This window comes from Pongo abelii, chromosome 7 (assembly GCF_028885655.2).
Source record: "Pongo abelii isolate AG06213 chromosome 7, NHGRI_mPonAbe1-v2.0_pri, whole genome shotgun sequence".
NCBI lineage: Eukaryota > Metazoa > Chordata > Mammalia > Primates > Hominidae > Pongo > Pongo abelii.
The window spans coordinates 135,969,401-135,985,122 of NC_071992.2; the positions used below are offsets into that span (position 1 = coordinate 135,969,401).

A 15,722-nucleotide genomic window follows, 5' to 3' on the forward strand; every position below is an offset into this window, starting at 1 on the left:
TGGCAGGCCTGAGCTACAAATCTAAAGAGCCTGACTCGAGTCTTACTCTTAACCACGATGCTACAGTGTCCATCTACACCAAGATGGACTGCTGTATTTCTTTTGTCTTTGAGTCTCTTCCATTAAACTGATAGCCTCCTAAGGACAGGAAGTTTGTCTTTTTCATCTTTGTGTCCCAACATATAGCACAGTATCTATAATCTCCTACCCCGCCCCCTCTAACAAAGCTTGTTAAATGAATGAATGAATGAATATAACAGAATTATACAGTTGTGTTTCTTTTTAAATGTCAGGTGAACTTAGTCCAACTAAATATAACTTGAAGGTCACTGATTTTGAGGAGAGAAGAATAATGCACAAAAACTATTACAGCTCATCCATTCAAGTGGTATTTGACTCCTGTACTTCCTCTTTGTCAGGCACTGCTCCGATATTTTAGAACACGTGAACAAATCAAAGTTTCTGTGCTCACATATTATTCACATTTTAGTATCCCAAAATTCTATTTCTTATATTCATGATCTTTGTAATAAAGCCAACACTAATACTAAAGTAAAAGCTAAATATATTATTTATATATAGAGGCAAGTTTGGAGAACCGTATCTTCTGTAATAACTGGTACCCAGATACTTTTTAAAAGAACAAAAATATTGAGATTATCTGATTTAGTTTCAGCCATATATGCTACCATATTTTAATTCAGATTTTAATACATAAATTGCATGAATATGTTCCTGATTCTATAATTATGGGAATAGGCCAATACCTAACAGAATACACAGGCGGGTGATAAGAAGTAATAAGAAGCTTTAAAGTCTCATGAACAAATTCCTTTAGCTTCCATCTCATTATTTAATCATTCTATATCAACAGACTTTGCAGCTTTCTTGTTGGCTGTCTGCACTATTGGGAGCTTGAGGTTCTCTTCTGCATTTCAGAGAAGAGAGAAGTTTTATCATTTACTGCTAAACACCTACCAAACTACTTGGATTGCAGAAAGCCAATCACTATGTTGGAACCTGTACTTCTCAGCACAGGCAACTGCCTAATGGGCAACTGAGCATTTGTAGGTGTAATCTTTCAAAAGAATACTTACAACCACTTCAAAAGCGAATCCAGTTTTTTGTCTAGACAGTGGCCTTACACTTTGCATTAAAGAAATATTGCTAATAAATCTTGCATTTCTCTTGAGATACATGAAGTCTACTAAGAAGACAATGGATTAGTTAGCACCAAGGACAAAGGAGTTAGAAACCAGGGCTCCTAGGACAAATGGCTAATTCCAGGCCTATGGCAGAATATTCACAAGATGAGCTTCAAACACAGGGTCTAACTGCAAGGAAGTTAAAATCTTGTCAAATGAACTCAGTCCAAAGATGGAACAAATTGAATACTGATAAGGACAATAATTGTGATAGGCTGAAAATGACTGCTCACCATTGGAGATTGCTAGTCAACAACTCATTATTTTGAAAATTATGAAATACATAGAAGAATTAAGCATTTATCTTTGTTTTCCTATAGACTTATACCACTGGGTAATAGTAAATGAAGAGAAATTTAGCTTTATAGAAGTAATCCAGCTTATAAATAAAAATGAAAGTATAAATTGAAATATCACTATCTTGCAACTTAATGAATTAAGGAATCTAGGTTGAACATCTATAGTGGTTAACCTCAAAAAGAGTCGACCAGACATTGTATGCTTCCAGACTAAAGAACACACACCCTCTGTAAACCTGAATCCAATTAGAATTCTAGATACAACTACAAATTTACAGAAACTAGAGAACTTAACATGTTAATTATATCATGGGTATAAAATTAATAAAATACAGACTTGAAAAGTACAGAACAAAACCTAGTTTCTTTAACAAATACATTGTTAAGAGAGGAAAAGAAGTATGAGTTGGAAACATTAGAATAAAAAGTACAGAACAAAAACCTGGCTTCTTTAACAAATACATTGTAAGGGAGGAAAAGAAAAGAGGTATGAACTGGAAATGTTAGATGCAAAAAGATACAAAGGCTATATCAGCCAACTGCAATGTGGACCTTATGTGGACACTGATTTAAACAAATAAATTGTTAAAAATAAAAATAACGGCATTTAGAGTCAACTGAAACTTAGTGATGGGATATTTAATGACATAAAATAATTAGTAAGTTTTTTAGGTATAACATTACTGTGGTTATGACTTTTTAATGTGCTACCTTTTACAGATACATACTAAATAATTTATGAATAAAATTATATGATAGTTGGGAATCACTTCAAAATAATTCAGAAGGGTAGAAATGGGTAAGATTAAATAAGACTGACAATGAACTGAACCAATTATTGTTGAAGCTGAGTAACAGATACAGGGGCCTCATTATACTTGTCTGACTACTTTACAGTTCTCTATAATAAAGCTTTTTTCTCTTTTCTCTTTTTTTTTTTGAGACAGAGTCTCACTGTCGCCCAGGCTGGAGTGCAGTGGCATGATTTCGGCTTACTACAACCTCCGCTTCCCAGGTTCAAGCGATTCTCCTGCCTCAGCCTCCCGAGTAGCTAGGATTACAGGTGCGTACCACCATGCCCAGCTAATTTTTATGTTTTTAGTAGAAGTGGGATTTCACCATGTTGGCCAGGCTGGTCTTGAACTCCTGACCTCAAATGATCCACCCACCTTGGCCTCCCAAAGTGCTGGGATTACAGGCGTGAGCCACCATGCCTGGCCTAAAGCTTTTTTTTAAAGGAGAAATTAAAGCAATCTGGCAATACCATGAAAGTGTTACATGCCTATATTCCTTTAGAAAGTTTTCTAGAAATTTAATCCCATTAATATGCTCGTGCATATGTGAAAAGACACATACACAAATACATTAATTGGCAGTAACAGGAGAACAAATGATCTATGCTACCCTATCATCACCAACAACCTTTAGCTCTTAAGTTTTCACTTATACTATAAACTATAATTGCATACTATATACTATAATTGAATATAAGTATACTATATATATACAGTTGTATATATATATAGTATGTTTTATTCTCTCTCTCTATAGACAATATATGTTTATATATTCTTTTTCTTTTTATATATATGTACGTATATATGTTTTGCTTATTATCTATCTTTCCTAAATAATGTTTACCAGCTCTAATCTAACGTGGTAAGAAAGTGTAATTTCCTTATAATCAGATTTGGGACACACACAAGTTTATTTTCATAGGAGCATAATGAGGTCATCTATAGAACTCTATCAAGACAATACATATATTACCATCCCGTGATACAAACATTTACACACATAATTTCACACATCCTTTCAGGGATTTACAAGACACCTGCTAAATTGTCCATTCACAGGCACCACTCATCTTTAGGCTAATAAAAGTCCTTTTAGAAACCTGAAATACATGTCACTCTTCTAAACAGCAAATATATCAGAGAAAGGAGATACATTTAATTCACAATAAAAAAATTTTTCTATTTCATGTTATATGGAAAGAACAAAAGAGATGTTCAGAGTTGTATTGTTCTACTCAATGTAAAATCTTTCCTGGAGACCAAATAAAATGCACCATGGAGAAGGGTTAGCTGCAGTCGAGTTAACAAATGTAAAACAAACAGAAAGAGGTACTTAATGTAAGTCTAATGTGGAAGCTTTTCAGCCCCATGTGATGAAAGTGCTGATAAGAAACCGTGAATAAGCTGCTAATTCTAGTAAATTCATTCACCTTAGGTATATGTTTAAATTTAACATAAAACCTGCAGTTTTTATTAGGAAAGGTGTAAGTTCTGTTCTTCAGATTGTTTAGATCACTGTAAAAAAAGTAGAATTATATCATTATAATTTAAGGATAAAAAAATCAAAGTCTGTTTTTCATACTGGTTTCAAAAGAAAGACCTCTAGGGCAAGCTCTCAAGATTTAAAGAAGTATTTTTTTTTAATTAAAACATTTACCAGAATTGTGTTTTTCTGACTTATGCAAGAAGGCATTACATAATACTGCAGCCCTAGCTAGGCAGCTGCAGAAACTCTCCGCTTCTTTCCCACAAAAACCACTAGGGAATTCCCTTGCTCCTTGTTCCTCTTGCCTGGCCTCTCCTCTCCAGCACTGCAATCCCTACAGCAACCTGGGAGACAGTCCAGTCACCTCAAGCTCTGCAGTAACAGACAGGGAGCCGCTGTGGTGAGAAGGGAGAGAATATTGTATGTTCATCCCTATCACCATGGAAACCATAATGGCCATTTCTTTATATCCCCTTCCTTTCCTCAGGAAAAGGAAAATAAATAATAAAGTAATGAAGGAAAATACACTTGCCATTTCTCCCTTCTCATCCCAATGGCTTAATCTAACACCCACATATGATCCTGCCCTAAAATATTCTACTATCAAATGCAAGGAAAGGGAAAACTGGGGAAGCAAGGTTAAAAAGTAAACCATAATGTGTCCTCTACTTAAAAGTTTCCGTCTCTTCTTTAAACCCATATTCTTTTTCTATCCCTCCTAGACAAGGTCTGTAACACATTCCAGTTCTCAATTATCATCTGGCTCCTTGGCTCTAAGGGGGCCATCTAGGACTTCATCTCAGCTCATGAATAAAATAAAATAATAAAATAAAATAAAAAGCAGAGGCCGGAAACTCAAAAGCCTTGTCCTGAGAAACAGCATAAATGAGTAAACAGACTACTGGGTGCAGCATAAGAGATCACACGCCTTACTAAAAGGGCCTCTCACACTTTTTCAAGAAAAGCTAGAAATCCAGAATTGCTTTTTTTCTTTGTTTCCTGAATGTCTCCATCAGAGTAAAAGGAAATCCATATTTTTATATGTAACCTCTTCATTTTTAGTTATCTACTTCAAAAACTTTTGTGAGACTTATAGGAAGATGCCTCAGCTTGATGAACTGGATACAGGCCAAAAAACCTCATTCGTGACCTTTAATCTAGAATCCCTAGAGACTGAAGAGAGGTCACAGCTTCCCTCACCAGTGCTGCCTCCCTCCTAAACCCGCAACTCTCAACCCCAAGAAAGGTGGCTGCCATGGTAAGAGATCTTCAGCTCCTGCTGGGAGGCAGGAAGAGAAGAAATTCCTTTTTCACTGCCAATTTGACTTGACTTGGGTTAGGCTAAAGTTGTGCTTCCCACATGCCAAAAGTTGGAGCTCTGAGTGAATCTTCTCACAGAAACGTTGATACACACAAGTGCTAGGTTTGATATTTGTATTCCTGATGTATGGTAGGAGTTGTAAAGCTTTTGTTGGCTAGTTTGGGAAAGTTACTTAACAAATACAACAATGTCGCCAGGCCTGGTGGCTCACTCCTGTGATCCTAGCACTTTGGGAGGCTGAGGCTGGTGATCACTTGAGGCCAGGAGTTTGAGACGAGCCTGGCCAATATGGTGAAATCCTGTCTCTACTAAAAAAAAAAAAAAAAAAAAAAAAATTGGCCGGATGTGGTGATGCATGCCTGTAATCCCAGCTACTTAGGAAGTTGAGGCACGAGAATCACTTGAACCCAGGAGGTGGAGGTTGCAGTGAGCCAAGATCGCACCACTGCACTCCAGCCTGGGTGACAGAGCGAGACCGTCTCAAAAAAAAAAAAAAAAAAAAAAAAAAGAAAAGAAAAGAAGAAGAAGAAAGACCTACCTACAGAAAAACTGCATTCAAAATTGCAAAATAAATGTATTTACAAATAAACCTTCAAAACACTATTATTTGTAAAATGAAGGTTTTCTACATTCTTGTAATATCACTGTTGAATTTTAAGACTTGCTCAGTGACCTCAGAGTACTGAATAGCAAAAACACATTTAAAGGAAATTACAGTCACATTAAAGAATATATTCAAAGTTAAGATTACTAGATCAGTCCATCTAACTGGTATACATTTTTGCCTCATGCCAAGAATGGACCCGACACTAATAGCAGCCAAAACTCAAATGTTAATGCATTCCTATTCCCTACCATTAGGGCTGTGTTTCTTTCTCCCCAGTCTTCCCATATGATGCCATGAGAACTAAAAGCCTATAAAGAAAGACCTGAAAAAAAGTGAGAATGTATTTTTAAAAGCAATAAGGATCAATGATAAAAAGGCAAACTGGTGGGCACAAAAAAAGTGTTCAGATTTGCTTCTAAATAGGTTAATGTGCCACACCGCTAAGAAAAACCAAATGTATTCTGACTCTTTTTGGAACAGAAATTGATTAGACTCTTGGAAATTCAGAGAGAATTTTTATTTTTAAAGGTAAGCAGAAGCATCATCCTCAAACTGTATGAAGGAGTTTGAAATTCTCTAAGCTTCATAATTTTTAAAAATGTAGAAAATTATTTACATCTAGTAAAATTTCAAAATTACACCAAAACCAAAAACAAAACCAAAAGAATACAAAAAATCAGGAAGGGCCAAGAAATATCAAAACTCACTCATTAAAGTAAGTGCAAAGGTCCCCAACTGATTTCCTTCTGAAACATATTTTAGGTAAATCTATTCCAATAAATGCACAGAACATACAAAGAACGGTAAGCAATCAACAGTCTGGGGTCTCAACATCAAAACAGTTTAATGTGCTGCTTTTGTTTAAAGTCCCCTATTAATAACAGTTGATTTGTAAGCTCCTCAAAGCAATAAACAGCACTGTTTAAAATATCAGATAAAAACATAATTTATATAAGCCAAGTCCATCAACTGGAATATAATCAGAAGTTTACAGATTGTAAAGTCTGTCTACTTCTGGACAAACTATTCTTTAAAAATGATTTTGTTTATGTATCTTGTTTTTTCACTCCCTGTTCCTTCAGAATTTGAGGACTGAATCTTTGTTTCACGGTAGTTCATCAGCATCAAATGTTTGCACTTCACTTGGATTATAATCCTCTCTTTGTAAGTGATGAAACAGAATAAGCAGAAAACAATGTGAAACAGAATAGGTAACAAACACATCTGAATTAAATTACTTTTCACAAACTTAAGCCCAATTACTGTGAAATGATATAAGAGAATATAGCATCAAGTCTTCAGGAATGAATCACCAATTATATACATGAGTGGGGGATAAGTGGTTGATTTTTTATTTTATGCGTTTGTATCTTTTTTATAAAGGTACAAATTAGATGGTTTCTATTGAAGTTGGCATTTGTCATAATATTCTTAGAAAAAGCATGGCAAAGAAAGAGCAAAATGTTCAGTATAATTAAATGGCATTATCTTTTAAATTATCTTTAAATGGCATATGGGGGATAATTTTTTTTTCACCTAATTTTCTTTTATTTCCAAGTTTTCTATAATAGGAATACATCACTTTTGAAAAAGAAAAGTCTATTTTAAAATAGTCTTTAAAGTTAGACAATATAAGCTCAATGTATTACAAGAAAAGCCAAGTCCTAAGATCTGTATTTTTAAAGGGTTTTTTAAAGTTGATGAAGTAACCCTATTACATTTATAGATTTGTTCTTGAACAAAATAATATTAATTCTGATTAATTATTTTTACCTGTTCCCTTCCGTGCAAGTTCCAAACTCCACTGGGGTTTTGTGGTGGGTGTGCTGTCACAGCCTGCTGAGTGCTGGGGTATTAAAGCAGATCGGGAGCTAGCTGGCCGATATTTCGAGAGCCCTAAAATGCCAAACAAGAGAAAAAAGAGGGATTTATTTCTTTGTTTCCCAAAAGAAAAAAAAGGCTGACAGGTTTTTATAAGCTAACCTTAAAGACAGAAGCAATCCATCCACAGTAAAATTCTAACAATTGAAAGAATACTAGCTGTGTGGAGTGGCTCACATCTTTAATCCCAATGCTTTGGGAGGCTGAGGAGGGAGGATCGCTTGAGGCCAGGAGTTCAAGACCAGCCTAGCCATCATACTATACTGAGACCACATCTCTACTACAATAAATAAATAAATAAATAAAATCAGCCAGGTATGGTGGTGTGTACCTGTGGTCCTAGCTACTTGGGAGGCTGAGGTGGGAGGACGTATTGAGCCCAGGATTTTGAGGTTGCAGTGAGCTATAATCATGCCACTGCAATCTAGCCTGGGCCACTAAGCGAGACTCTGTGTCTTTAGAAGAAAAAAAAAAAAACTATTTTAAAACTACTAAAAATCTCTCTTAATTTAATCCTTTGTCATGGTTCCTGTAAGCTTAAGTCTGAGTAGAATAAGCATTCAAGAGAGACATAAGCTTGAATGACTTGCTGAACATATAAATTAAACCCTGTATTCTGGGGCAGGAACCATTTCATATTTTTAATTATTTATGTGGAACTCTGTATACAGTAGTTTGCCCAGCGCCCCCAGATTTTGGTAACAAATACCATTATAAAATTTACTCAACAAATGGATCCAAAATAGTTTAGGGATTACAAAAGACATTTAAAACAGAAAATGGTCTAATTGTGTAACGTGAACAGCATTGTGGTAGAATCTGGAGATTGAGGTTTTGATTCCAAACTTATCAAAAAATCAGAAATACATTCCGAGTAAGATATTTTATCTCTTTGTGTCTTAATTCCTTCACTTGTCACATTCCTTCACTTGTCCTAAGATTTTGGTCTAGCCCTTAGTTGGCCACTACCTGAGTATGTCACCTAGGGGAAGTCACTTAGCATCTCTCTACTTAATGGACAGAATAGATAAAATAACTGTTAAGCTTCAACTATAAAACCCAAAGAATTCATGACCTATCAGTCTTCAAATGTATCTTAGATTCATGTCCTACCTGCAGCAAGTTCTCAAATTCTAGTAGCTCATCTTAGATTACTATATAATGAAAAAATAATTTAGGTCTCAAAAATAAAATTAAAACAAAAAGCCAAATAAAAAGCAAAGCAACAGGAGTAATAAGGTCTTTAGCACAAATGTAACATGTTAAAAACAAGAGAGAAAAAAATCTCATTCAAATGTAAACATCCTAAAATACAACCACCATGGGCAATGAAAAGGATTTTCAAACAAAAAAACAGAAACATTACCCAGAAAAAAAAGGGACAAACAGTCATACCCATAATAGAAGAAATGCATTAAAAAGTAAACCTGGAAAGGTGCAGTGGTTCATGCCTATAATCCCCACACTTTGGGAGGCCAAGGCGGGCGAATCACTTGAGGTCAGGAGTTTGAGTCCAGCCTGGCCAACATGGCAAAACCTCGTCTCTACTAAAAATACAAAAATTAGCCGGGCATGGTGGTGCGCGCCTGTAGTCCCAGCTACTTGGGAGGCTGAGGCAAGAGAGTTGCTTGAACCTGGGAGGCAAAGGCTGCAGTTAGCAGAGATGGCACTATCGCACTCCAGCCTTTGCAACAGAGTGAGACTCCGTCTTAAAAAAAACAATTTTTTTAATCCCAAAAAACAAAAACAGTAAACCTGAGTTATTTTGCAGTTACTCTAAAAGTTCTGAATTATTACACTGATGACAAGTGCTATGACAGATAATGATCATAAATGAAAATTAATGAATTACAACTTATATACCAATAAGAATTTTAGAAACATAATGCTAAGTGAAAAAAAGCAAGTCATGTTATACCATTTCTTAAAAAATTCAAAAAACAAGTGCAACTAAACATACAGAATCACATACCTATGTGGAACACTATAAAGAAAAGCAACAGAATGAAATTGAGAAACAAAAAAAGAAAATGCAATATAGTAGTTACTTGTAGTGGAAAGGCAAGAGAACAGGACCAGGGAAGAAGCATATAGGAAACATCCGTGCATGATATATAATGTACATGTTAACTTTGGTGGCAGGTACACAGATATTTGTTTTATTACCATATGTCGTAACTTTTATCAAAGGCTTTTATTCCTTAAAAATTAGAAAAAGCTTATGATATAAACTGGTATAATCTCTCAAAAAACATGGCAATACATATCAAGAGCTATGAAAATCTAAAGACATGTATCTCACAATATAGCTAACATTAATCTCTTCACTAATAATACATTTTGGGGAATTTATCCAAGAAACATAATTTAACAAAAAAATAAAGTGCAGAATTACCTACAATATATAAAAATGAAAAACAACCTAATGCCTATCAATAAGGAAATGACAAGGTAAATTTTAATATATTGACTCTATGTTGTCTTAGGTAGTATTTTCAAAAGAAAACATGCTTTTGGAATGATGTAGGAAAATGACTGACATAATATTATATGAGATAGGCAGGCAAAAAGAGAAAGTGGTGCTACAAGCAGCATTAACTGCAGTTAAAAAAATTAATGTAACTATGGTTACATGAAGTCAAGTCTACCACATACACACACAAAAAAGAAATCTGAGCTACCAGAAAGAATCTGAATGATGGATTTTATACAAGCAAATACTTAAAAAGGACCAAAATAAAAAAGCCAAAAGAAGCACTTTCTGTATTTGTTATTTTGCCAATTTATGTTATAACCTGATACAATTTAATATTTTAAGCTGGCTGATTTTAAACTCTGTAGTTGTTCATTTGAAAATAAAGTAACACACATTAGAATACTGATATCAACCAATGTCTCCATCTCCTCAATGATTGCAGAATACTAATCTTACCTGGAGTTGATGGCCTTTCAAGCATGTTTAAATGATGGGAAATGAAGGCCTGGCTATCATGAACCGTATCCATATCAATCTCCTCCTCATCTTGAGAACTGGAAAACTAAAACACACACACACATAAAACACAGGATAAAAGAACCATTACATCATGTTATGTTTGGATCTTAGCTCTTAGGAAAAGTAGCAGAGAGGCCATAGGATATACCCCCATATAATCTTAAAATAAAAAGTAGTTTCTTTCTTCAAAGATATTAAGAGAAAGAAATTATGTGGTCCAGCCTCTAAAAGAGGCCAATTAGAAATTACTGGAAATGTAATAGCAACTAAAATCTACTCCTATTTTGTGAGAAAAAGTAGTGAGTTGTGGTGGAACGTGCACACATAGTTCCTCCCCAAAATAGAGAAGAATTATGTGATAATATAAGTTAAATACTTGGTTCCAATGTCTCAGAAGGACATTTGAGTTTTATAATGCAGTCTGTCACGTGTGTTCCTGCTAAGGAAAAACCACTGCAAGTATTCAAAAAGATTTACAAGAAGGTGAATATCCTACACTGTTAATACAGGTTTAACCTGTATTTCTTACTCTGATTTTGAGTTTGACTTTACTGCTATCCTCATTCTTCTCCAGTATTTGACCAGGTTCTAGTGGGGACCCCAGTGGTGTATCAGACTTCCTCTTCACTCCCTGCTGATGAGCTGATATATTACATGATGCTTCCTTGGCAAGGTGATCATCTTCCTGCGGCAATATTCAAGATCAAAATTAGATTTCTGAAGACGAGTAGCTCATATTGTAGCTGAAAACTAATAGCTATAGCAACCATGCAGATTAGAGCATGCCCAGTGGCTAGAAATTATCAGCAATGGGCTTAAAATAAATGTAATCTTTTCTTGTCTGCTGGTCTTTTTGGGGGGAGAAGGGAAGTATTTAAGTGAACTTTTAGAGCTTTCCCAAAAGAACATGTCCTTTGATGCCATTTTCTCCTCTTAGCCTGCAGTGTGAATGTGGATAAATTAACATATATGAGCAAGAATTATAAATATATCAATTTTCACAGGTTGATAAGTATGTAGATCTGAAAGAGCTCTTTAATGAGACTCTTTTTTTTCTATGTAAATGTTTGTCTTACTTCTTCATAACCCAAACTCTAGAACATATTTTAAATTGACAACAAATAAGTATGACGATACTTCAGAAAATTTAGGTGAATAAGCAAATTTAAAATGAACTATTACTAACTAGCATAGAGAGAATCTGCATTTTAAAGTGTCAAAACACCAGTAGGGAATTGCCAGGCAAGTAATCTGGTCTAAATATTGGTGAAAAATGAAGCTTGAAGTATTGGAGACATTTTGTCATCAATAAAAAAATTTTCAGGAAAAATTTCTTTAAATTACAGTAAAATAATATGTATCCTTTAAGTCTTTCTACAAAATGTCTGGTAATTGTATAATACAAAGGTAGAAATAAAAGCTTCTCTAAAGGCAAATGAACATATATGTGTGTGTGTGTGTGTGTGTGTGTGTGTGTGTATATATATAAAATGTTTTAAAATGTAACACAGTCTCCTCCCAAATCAGCAGATTATTAATTTACCTAGTCATTCATTCATTCATTATTTATTTCATTCAACAAGCATTTGCAAGACATTTATCATATGTTTAGAACTGTGCTAGGTATTACACAGAGCAACAATTTAAAAAAAAGACAAGGCCCCTGTTTTCACGTGGCTTGCCATTAACACATATGAGACAAGATGGGTTAATACGTAATAGGTTAAATATTCAGCTGGGTGTGGTGGCTCACGCCTGTAATCCTAGCACTCTCGGAGGCCAAGGTGGGTGGATCACCTGAGGTCAGGTGTTTGAGACCAGCCTGGCCAACACGGTGAAACTCTGTCTCTACTAAAAATACAAAAAATTAGCCAGGCATGGTGGCAGTCACCTGTAATCCCAGCTACTCAGGAGGCTAAGGCAGGAGAATTGCTTGAACCTGGGAGGTAGAGGTTGCAGTGAGCTGAGATTGAGTCATTGCACTCCAGCCTGGGGAACAAGAGTGGAACTCTGTCTCAAAAAAAAAAAAAAAAAAAGGTTATTCATTTCTATCTTTTGCTACTCAAAGAAGAAATTCTATGCTCAAGTACAAAAAAAATCATTAGGTTATCACAATAGGAGTAACGGGACCGGGAGCACATTTGCTATGTGCAGTTTTATAGTTGCCAGTAGCATTTTATAATTTGCACAGTGCTAATCAAATGTCAGCCAGCATGTTTTAAAAGGACACAAGAAACTGTGTTAGTGGCTATAAAATTCACTAGTTCACAGGAAACAATTCTCTTCTCTAGATCCTCTATATAATGAAACTACGTCTTCTGTAATACATGTGATTCTTACAAGGTTCTGAAATCCAACTAGCTGTGGGTGACTGCTTGGATTATTTGCAGCTTCTTGGTTGCCTGCTACTGACTCTGGAATTATGGTAGGATTCAAGACAGCTTTTTTCTCCTTTAGATTAAGAACCAACCCAAGCTCTGGCAAGGGTAAACAGGAAGGTCTGCTGAGGCCAAAAAGTGTGAAGTACAAGTCCACAGCACCACACCGTAACCTCCAGTCATGTGAAGTACCTAAAAAGTAAGTAATAAAGAAATGAGTCAATATGCACATTGATTCATACATTTTAACTGTTCCAGAACCTGTACAACAAAAGGAACTTTATAACTGGAAAAACCTTTACCACACCTTTCAGCTTACAAAATGAATACTAGACATCAACCAAAAATCTAACATTCCAAAAATTGTTATTTTTTGTAGCCTTAAATCTTCCTTTTTATTCTTTCTCCTCAGTAATTATCCCACATTCATTCATTCTCTGTTCATCTTGTCTGATTCTCTTCATTAACAGCCTGTTAGGAAGACAGCCTCCATGAGCCTTTGCATTCCTTATCATGGAAACACATTTTCTGATCTCTAGAACTTACTACTTTCAGGTTTTACATATAGTAAGAAACCATACAACTACTATTGGACTTATTGTAGAGGAGGAAAATATTTTGCTAAACACCTTTGTATTTGTGTTACTGTAGTGAGAACTTATTTATGATTTTTAAATAACAGAAATAAGCAAACCACAAGCATGACAATGGACAGTAGACGTGGACTTGACCAGAAAATAACTGCCTGGGTAGAAGTTCAGTTTCTCCTGGTTGACACACTAGAGGCAAGTTCTTTCCATTTCTCTGAGTCTGTTTTTTCATCTCCAAAATAGGAGTTTTGGTCTCAAGTCATACCTTACCCCATAGCAAAGACAGATAAGAGCACATTGATACCAGGGTTTTCTCACCTTCCTTTTCTCCCCAGTAGAACACTCCAGTAGATACTGTCATCAAATAGAACTGACTAAAAAGATGAAATTTATCAGCTAGGGTTACACAATCTCTATGGTTTCTAGTCAGAATTTTAAATGACTTGAAGAGTATAGAACAAGTGAACAGAAGAAAAGTGGATATTCTTCTTGAGAAGAAAAAAAAACCCAGCTAGGCATGGTGGCTCATGCCTGTAATCCCAGCACTCTGGGAGGCCAGGGTGGGCAGATTGCTTGAGCTCAGAAGTTCAAAACAAGCCTGGGCAACATGGCAAAGCCCACTCTCTACTAAAAATACAAAAATTAGCTGGGTGTGGTGGCGCATGACTGTAATTCCAGCTACTTGGGTGGGTGAGGCAGGAGAATCGCTTAAACCCAGGAGGCAGAGGCTGCAGTGAGCCAAGATTGCACCACTGCACTCGAACCTGGGCAACAGAGTGAGGCCTTGTCTCAAAAAATAAAGAAAGAAAGAAAGGAAGGGAGGGAAGGAAGGGGGAAGGAAGGCCCTATAAATACCTAATTTTTACCAAGAACTGTTGTTTCAAAAGAGTACCACATTTAAAAAAGAGAAACAAAAAAGAAAAAATTTGGATATCATAAATATTAAACTTTGTGGTTTTCCACAACAAATATTAATATAAGTAAATAAATTATCAACTAATAGTAATTCTTATCAGATTTACTCTAACAGGTAACTATTAATTATATGCAGATCTGCAATGGGAAAAATTGTAAATTCATTTTCATACTAGATAGTGCATTGTACTAGGCCACTGTGCATGCTATAATGTTGTGAAATAGCTCTCATCATTCCTACTAGAGATTTTGCTGTTGTGGGACATACAACACTGGTAGAAGCAAGAGACAGGCAAGAGCTATAGACAACCAAGTAACGGAAAAAACATTACATAGTAAAAGCAAGAATTTTACACTGGAAACCCATTTTCCCTTCCTGGAATACACATACGTGGACACTTCAATAGCTTGAGGTAGTATTATTTTGTAGGCATTCATTTCTCCTCCTCAAAGCATTTTACATATAGAAAAGTTCCACAAAGAGGAGGTTATCAGATTCCTGGGGCCTCTATTAGCAAAGGCTAGAGGGTCTCAACCCTCTGAGGGAAGGGAAGAAATGCCAGGAGTGAGCAATAAAAAGTCTGGCAACCCAGAGCAGCTGGCCTTGTATCTCTCTATCCATGGGTATAGCAAGAAAAGGAGTGAATCTTAGGCATTTTATCAGTTAAAACAACAACAACAACAACAAAAAACAGAGCAGAACAGTTTAGAGTACATTTGCTGTTTGGAAGAAAACTAAAACCTGAAGATCAATGTTGCCTAATCATGTGTGCTACAAAAACCAGCCTGAACTTTTATATGCTGTCGATGATCTCAAAATGAGTCATTCAATTGTGAATCCCTTAACATTTAAAAAATATATATGTTAATTTTAAAAGACAAATTGAGTATGTGTATTTTGATGAGCTAGGGCTTTTATTTTGTTTTTGAATGTCAGCTTAAAGATGATTAGGCAGCACAGTAAAGGCTGCTAAGTGCACTGAAGCCGTCGAATATGATTTTGGTTACTTTTTATTTCTATGTGGGCTTTTTGGTTTTGCTAGACCTTTAATTTGGACAAAGGAATGAACACCACTGTTTTGTTCCTGAGGGAGGTTCTTGATAGTGTTTTCTGTCTTCTAAAAATGAACTTACATATTAAAATTGGGGACAAGGGAGGTAAAAAATGAACAGCAGTACTTTTGTTAAAAGTACAAAAGAGAGCAAAAAATAGAGACAAATGCCAAAATTTCATTGTATTTCAAAATC

At 35.4% G+C, this 15,722-nt stretch overlaps 1 protein-coding gene across 5 annotated transcripts in view; it reads right to left on the minus strand.

Annotated features, from left to right (window-relative positions):
* Positions 1 to 15,722, minus strand: part of TAF2 (TATA-box binding protein associated factor 2) — a 102,998-nt gene that overhangs the window by 4,295 nt on the left and 82,981 nt on the right. For 3 of the 5 annotated variants that reach the window (XM_054518792.2, XM_054518795.2, XM_063726796.1), the window contains 4 exons: positions 12,932 to 13,161; positions 11,121 to 11,276; positions 10,529 to 10,634; positions 7,489 to 7,611 (listed from right to left, as the gene is read on the minus strand). In XM_054518792.2, coding sequence (XP_054374767.2) covers positions 7,489 to 7,611; positions 10,529 to 10,634; positions 11,121 to 11,276; positions 12,932 to 13,161 — 615 coding nt within the window. Of the gene's footprint in view, positions 1 to 7,488; positions 7,612 to 10,528; positions 10,635 to 11,120; positions 11,277 to 11,988; positions 12,602 to 12,931; positions 13,162 to 15,722 lie in introns of those variants that run through there. The other 2 variants (XM_054518793.2, XM_054518796.2) reach the window with 2 other exon arrangements.